The 7803-nt window shown below is 54.4% G+C and overlaps 1 protein-coding gene across 1 annotated transcript; it reads left to right on the top strand.

Annotated features, from left to right (window-relative positions):
* Positions 1-4817: 4817 nt before the first annotated feature.
* LOC135823451 (uncharacterized protein K02A2.6-like) lies at positions 4818-6242 on the top strand. The gene has a single exon (XM_065336331.1). The coding sequence runs from the start codon at positions 4818-4820 to the stop codon at positions 6240-6242; it is 1425 nt and encodes a 474-aa protein (XP_065192403.1).
* The last annotated feature ends 1561 nt before the right edge of the window (positions 6243-7803 follow it).

The raw sequence follows: 7803 nt of genomic DNA on the forward strand, positions 1-7803 counted from the left end.
AACCATACAGTCGAGCCGCTTACGAGAGGAACTGCTGGTGTTCGGTCTTTTTGATGAGCAGGATCAGCAATGGTCATACCAGACAGTACTAAGAAAGGCCAATCATCTCCAGGGTCATTGGGAAGCAGCAGCAGCAAGCGGTGCAATGAGTGATTCAGTGATGGCAGCATCATCATCAACGTGGCCGGGGCAGAAGGATTTGGAGGACTTGAAGACGCAAGTGGCGGCCTTGACAGCGCAGTGGAGTCGTACCGAGACCGGACGTATGCCAACGCTGGGGAGTGGCCGAAACTGGCTTTGCCACTACTGCAAGACGTCAAACCACTGAGGCGGCTGACGCGCATGTAGCAAGCGGCAGAAGGAGAACCCAAGCTGGAGGCCAAAGCAGACGCAGCAGGGTTTACGGAGCCCTGCTGTAGCCCGAGAGAGTTGCAGCAGGGCAATGTCCTCCACAGAGGAAGTATTCACAGCAACCGCTTTGCGAAGGAGTCCCTTCGTACGGGTCAAACTTGAGAAGACTGAGGTTAGCATGCTGCTGGACACCGGTGCTGACATCAGTCTTATCAGCTCTACTGAAATAGAACAGAGCGAGGTTCAGGGCAATGGTCGACCGGTGGCTGCCCCTACACGCGGCGTCGATGGAACTGCAGTAAAGTTTGACGGGCTGGTGTACCGGACAGTCACAATTGGAGGAGTCACCCTGACACACCACCCATTTCACGTCGTGCGAGGCCTGATCGTGACCATCCTAGCAGGTGCTGATTTCTTGAGCAGACTGGGCCGCCAGACGTGGGACTGGGAGGCTGGTGAACTGTCCCTCGGTGAGCCACAATGCAAGGTTGCGCTAGAGAGGACCTACCGACCTAAAGCGTCTCTGGCTGGCTCAGCACTGGCAGTAGTGGCGCAGGACGTCGTCTTGCCACCTGGACGGGAGGTGTGGGTGGCTTGCGAGATGAAGAATGCCGAGCCATGGGCAGAGTACCTGGTGGAGCCTGTCAGCAGCGAGACAGACCGTCCAGTCCAGGCAATGTGTTGTCTCCTACAACTGGGAACAGAGACAACAACACAGCTAAGGATGATGAACCTCAGCAGGGAGGAGGAGGTACTGAGAAAGGGCACTAAGGTCGCTGCGTTGGACCTGAGGTTTGAAACTACCTTGCCAGGATCGAGGGATGCAACACAACATACCAAGCCGGAAGTACGGAAATCGCAGCGGCACGTATCAGGGTATGAAGTGGATCCGAAGGCTAGCCAACCACACAGAGATGATATTACCAGGAAGGTCAGTGAATTCAGCGATCTATTCTGGTTAGAGGGCGACAAGTTACCGACTATTCGTGACCAAGTGTGTCATGAGATTCGGCTAAAGCCTGGAGCGACACCTGCGTGGTCAAGACCAAGACGTTTGCATCCTGAAGAGCGTGAAGAGGTGCGTAAGGAATTTGACTATCTGGAGAAGCAGGGCCTGATTCGCCCATCGGTGTCACCATGGGCCGCACCAATAGTGGCGGCACGCAGGAAGAACGGGAAGATACGGCTGGCGATGGACTACCGTCGCCTAAACGAAGCTACCATCGGACAGCATCACCCACTACCCAGGATCGATGACCTGGTCGACAACTTGTCGGAAGCTAGATTCTTCTCATCTCTCGATCTCAAGTCTGGCTACCACCAGATGCCCATGCGGATGGAGGATTCCGAGAAGACTGCATTCGTAACACCAGACAGCCAGTATGAGTGGACTGGACAAGGGACGCCATTCGGTCTGTGTGGGGCACCATTGTCGTTTCAGCGTCTGATGTCGGCGGTACTCAGAAATGCTGAGTGGACAACGACCCTCTGTTACTTGGATGATATCCTCGTATGGGGGAGAACATGGCCAGAGCACACGGCGCGCTTTCATGAGGTACTGCAACGGCTACGCGACGCTGGCGCACTGCTGAATCCGGCAAAGTGCACGTTCGGCGTCAGGGAAATCGAGTTCCTCGGTCACACTCTGGCCGATGGAAAGATATTCATCAGCAAGGCCCGTGTGGAAGCCCTCCTGACTACACCTCTTCCAGACACTAAGAAAATGCTGCGGAAGGCTCTGGGCAGTTTCGCATATGTGCAACGGTGGATCCCTGGGATGGCTGAGATCGCCAAACCTCTCCACACCTTACTTTCTGGCGATACACAGAAACTGGTCTGGAATGCAGAAGCCGAGAAAGCATTCCAGCAGCTAAAGCAACAGGTTGCCTCCCCACCGGTCATGCATTTGCCTGATTTCCGTCGTCGGTTTGTGCTTGTGACGGATGCATCGGCCGTCGGTATTGGGGCGATGCTAGGACAGAGGAGCAAGGACGGCGGGCTGCAGCCAGTGGCATTTCACCACCACACTCTGTCGGCGGCAGAAAGGAACTATGGCACAACGGACCGTGAGCTTCTGGCTGTCGTGCTGGCGGTGAGGAGTTTTCGGATCTACCTGTCAAGCCGTGAATTTGAGTTGGTCACAGATCACACTGCACTCAAATGGCTTCGTTCCATGGAGATAGAAAATGTTTACAGGCGAAGATCAAGGTGGCTGGAGTTCTTGCAGCAGTTCAAGTTCACCATTGTCCACAGACCAGGCAAGTCACCAGCATTGAGCATGGCGGACCACCTGTCTCGCATCGGACATGGTGATTTGGCGGCGACGTTGCAAGTATTGGCAGTTTCTATTCAAGAAGAGAAAGGAGATGGGATGATTCAGCTATCGCCTATGTTTACAGGCCCAGAGGTTGTGGCTGGACAATGCACCTGTTCGGCAGTTGGCCCAGTCCGTGAGGCAATCATGACGGCTCAACCGCTATGCCTGGATGCGAGCCAAGAGGCCAAGGATATATACAAGAGAAGGGACAGGCTGACAGTGGGCCAAGATGGAAGCCTTCGCTACATTGAGTTCAAGGGCCGGTCTACGGAGGCACTGCCTCTGGGGCGGAAACAAATGAAGGTGGTAGTCATTCCCCAGCAGATGCGGCGGCCATGCTTGGCGGCGGTTCATGACTCACCCCTGAGTGGACACATGGGACGGAACAGAACGTGGACACGGATCCGAGATGTGATGTGGTGGGTGGCCGACTATTGCCGAGGACGTAGGAAAGTACGTCAGAGGTTGTGAAATGTGCCAGCTGCACAAGCGGGTCAGGAGACCGGAGATTCCTCCTCCCCAACAGCCTAGCATTCCGGAGACCGTTGGTGAGCGGGTGCAGATAGACTTCATTGGTCCATTCCAAGAGTCTCAGATGGATACTGCTATGTGCTCGCAATGCAGGACATTTTGTCACGCTATGCCATCTTGGTGGCGATTAAAGATTGCTCAGCAACGACTGCAGCTAGGGTATTGTGCGACCGCTGGTTGTGCAGTGTTGATATCCCGAAGGTGGTGCAGAGTGACAGGGGACCTCACTTCACTGCAGCTGTGTTTGAGACTGTATGCCGCCAACTATAGTTACTTGGGGTGCGGCAGGCACTCAGCAGTCCAGGGCATGCCAAATCGAATGCCCAGGTAGAACGGCAAAATCAGCTGATAGACCACGTGCGGTGTGTCTGTGGTCGTAAGCCAGTTGATTAGCCGAGGGCATTGGCGGCAGTACAGTATGCCCACAACACAGCTGCAAATGCCACCACAGGTGTATCACCATACTACCTCATGTATCAGCGGCAGCCCAATCGTCCTGAAGAATTCATGATGCCGGCTGACCCAGAGGAGGTACAGGATACTCGACGGTCCCAAGTCCAGGAGATGGATACAGTCTTCAGATTGGTGAAGAAGCGGGTCAAGGAACGCCAGCAGAAGACTGCGAGCCGACGTCAACCAACGCCGGGTGCCCAGTTTGCAGTGGGCGATAGGGTTCGACTGAGACAGGTACCATCGCAACGGAGAGGGCTTGGCACGAAACTGGCACCGTACAAGTCAGAGCCCTACATGGTGATCAGGAGATCGAATAACACACACTGGGTGAAACCAGTGCGTGGCGGCAGAATTTTACAGCGGCACTTTGAGGAGCTTGAACGAGCGCCAGTCCAACTGCTCGCCCATGAAGCTGGTAAGCTGACTCAAGAGTCGTCCAATGATGAGCACAGAGAGCTACCGACCGCTGAGCCAATAGTGAGGAGAAGTGGCAGGCTCCGCCGCAAGACGCGCCACCTGCAGGTTGATCCTTCTCGGTTATCATACGAATCGGAGGGGGAGAGTGATATGGTGTCAAGTGACAGTGACTGAGTTTGGTGTGAATGTAGGACTTGATTGGTGCTAGTGATAGATATAATAGTGTCGCCTTCATGCTGGCACTGTTGGCGTGTTGCTGATCATTTATTAGCAGTTGTGTATGACCGCGTGCACATGTATGCCACTGTGAGGTGGCAGCACTATCAGCTACAGTTTGCATTGATGTTACTTGCGTTATAACTCTGGCATGCTTCACACCATTATCACTTGCACACTCTCACACCATCAATTGTAGTTATAAGCCGGTTTACTTTGGGTTCACTGCCTGTTCAGTTCATCACCTACTTCTGATTAAATATACGTACTGCCGACGTATCAGTTCTGTCCCCAGACACCCAGCGACACGTCAGGGAGCAGCTTAAGCTGGACGCCCACCAGACAGCAAAGCTGGCCGACTCTTTCGTCCGCGCGCGTACAGTTACCCAGGCGGGAGAAAAAGAGTTTCTGGCTCTGTCACAGGTGTCGGCTGGCCAACACGTGGCGGGACGACGGTCAGGGGATCGACCACCTCAGTTTGCCGGTCGCGGCGAAGGCACCAAGGAGTGTGGATTCTGTGGCAGCACACCTCATGCGCGGAGCTCCTGCCCTGCCAAGGACAAAGAGGTGCCGTCAATGCGGAAAATGTGGCCACTACGAGCGAGTGCACCGGTCTCGCCATAACCAGCAGTCCGTGTCTGCAACCGAGGTGTCCGACACTTACACAGATGACAGAGCGCATCTCAACACAGAAGCTCTGTTCGTGGGCGACGTCAAGTCCAGCCAACGGTCGTGGAGAGTCGGAGTGCTGCTACAGGGCACCTGCGTAGACTTCAAGATTGATACGGGAGCAGATGTCTCCGTTATGTCAGACGCCCTGTACCACCAGCTCCAGAATCCTCCAGTGCTCAAGCCGTGCACCAAACGGCTGATCAGCACCGCCAACACACCGCTCCACACCGTTGGCCTGTTCACAGCGTCTGTGACGTACCCGCCATCAGGTGCCAGCGCCGTTATCACTGTGTGCGTCGTACAAGGGCTCCGTCACGCATTGCTTAGCTGCAGCGACTCACTTTCGCTGGGTCTTATCAATCCCCTCTTCTCTAATGACGGCGTTCCTCCAGACGTAAAGCTGTCTTCCGATGTGCCAAACGATGGGCCAAATGCCATGCAGAGCGCGGCAGTTATCCCTTCCGGCTCTGAACCTGTTCCAGTAGCACCCTCTGCAGCTGACCGGATTCCGGAAGCCGTGCTCGCCGACTTTCCGTCCCTGTTTTCCGGCTTAGGCAGCCTCAAGGAGCCCTACTCGATTCCTCTCACCGACGGTGTCAAACCGTTCTGCCCCTACACAGCCCGCAACGTGGCGCTGCCAATTCGCCCACAGGTAGAAGCTGAGCTGCAACGCATGGAGGACTTGGGCGTCATCCGGCGTGTCCTCGAGCCAACAGACTGGTGTGCCGCAATGGTCGCCGTACCGAAGGCTACAGGTGCGGTCCGCATATGCGAAGACCTGAAACCGCTCAACGATGCTGTACGTCGTTCGCATCACCAGCTCCCTACAGTCGACGAGACACTCGGTCAGATCGGCGATTCCACAGTCTTCACCAAGCTCGATGCTAACAGTGGATTCTGGCAAATTCCACTCGACGAGGCGTCCCGGCTTCTGACTACCTTTATCACACCTCAGGGTCGATTTTGTTACACCAAGCTTCCATTCGGCATATCGTCAGCACCGGAAATCTTTCAGCAGCGGATGTCCGCCATCCTACAGGGTTTGGAGGGTGTCGTTTGTCAAATGGACGACATTCTGGTACACGGCCGCACTCAGGAGGAACACGATCACCGCTTACGTGCCGTTCTCACGCGCCTGGTCCTAGCGGGTCTCACGCTGAACCCCGCTAAATACCAATTCTCAGCCCCGAATCTCACGTTTTTCGGGGTACACCTCACTCCCGACGGCGTCAGACCTGATGACGGCAAGACTGAAGCTATCCGGGTCTTCAGAACCCCGCAGTAAGCCTCAGACGTGCGTCGTTTCCTGGGTCTCGCTAATCAGCATCTTGCCTCTATCAGCCAACCGCTCAGAGAGCTCCTGTCAAAAGGCAAAGCTTGGACCTGGGACGACGCCCAACAGACGGCTTTTGAGGCCACCAAGGAGGAGCTTTGCAAGCCCACCTGTCTGCAGCTGTACGACCCCAACTACAGTACCAAACTATCCGCAGACGCATCTTCATATGGCCTCGGTGCTGTGCTCTACCAGCGGTCCTCGCCTGAGACAACTTGGCGGCCCGTAGCATGTGCCTCCCAATCTCTCACTCCAGCGGAGCGCAACTACGCTCAAATCTAAAAGAAAGCACTGGCAATCACCTGGGCCACGAGTCGCTTCGAGATGTACCTGCTTGGTATGCACACCTTCCTGATAGAGACCGATCACAAGCCCCTGGTACCTACACCATCATCCATGTGCCTGGCTCTCATCTGACCAGCACCGATGCGTTCTCCAGAGCTCCAACCGACAGCGAAGCTTCATGTGACGACCTCTCATTGGAAGCCGACTGCAGCCTGTTCGCCGCTTTTGCCGTGTCTAGTGTCTCAGCGGTCACTGGCCCCACACCCGTGTGCTGCAAGCACAGAAGGCCGACACAACATGCCAGGACATAACACGTCTTTGTGGTCCACTTCACAACAATAACACACACAGAAGTCTCTGCTGTGAGCACGGTGGCTCGGCAATGGCTTTATTATTGATATTATTATATCTCCTTCCTGATATTTTTTTTTCTTTTTTTTTTTTTTTTTTAATAATTGTACGCATCGGGCCTGATATCATAAGAAAAATTAGCACAAGACACTGCTGCTACTTAGTCGCACAGCAAAACACACAGAAAACGACAAAATGTTACAATGAATGTAACAACATCCGTCCAAGCTAAAGGACCGACATCCCTGCCCCAGGACGGCATCTCGAACCCCCCACACACTCACCACACGGTCATCATCCAGCTTCAGTTCAATCACTGTATTCTTCCCCTGCAGACTCAACCCCCCTGTCACTAGCCATACAATCTGAAGCTGTATGTAACCATACAATGGCCCACGACGCACACACCACCCCTACGTTTTTTTAACTAAAAAAGAAAAGCAGTCGTAACTGCAACAGCCACATGGCCAATAAGAAAAACCAATACGATAATATATCGATAAACACACACCCAGAAGTCAGGGGTGGGAGGGTGGGATACAAACTGCACCAACGAAAAGCCACTGCGAAGTGACAGGAATGCGGTCCAGCACAACATTTTTGCGGACGCAAAAAGTTGTGGGGAAATCCCAAAATCGGTGCGATTTTGCATGAGCCCAAATGTTCAGGTTACCCACAAAGACACAAGCTTTCCAACTCTCTTTGGCCGTTGGAAAGCGTACTGTCTCATCCGCGATGGCTGGCCCTCGAGCATGCAGGAACTCCCTGCACCTCTCCGCAGCTACTGGCCGGTCCGAGCCGATCTCGTAATCAACGACGAACTCATCATGATGCAATCCAGAGTCCTCATTCCCAGCTCCCTCGAGCAGGACACCCT

The sequence above is a fragment of the Sycon ciliatum genome, chromosome 1 (genome assembly GCF_964019385.1).
Source record: "Sycon ciliatum chromosome 1, ocSycCili1.1, whole genome shotgun sequence".
NCBI lineage: Eukaryota > Metazoa > Porifera > Calcarea > Leucosolenida > Sycettidae > Sycon > Sycon ciliatum.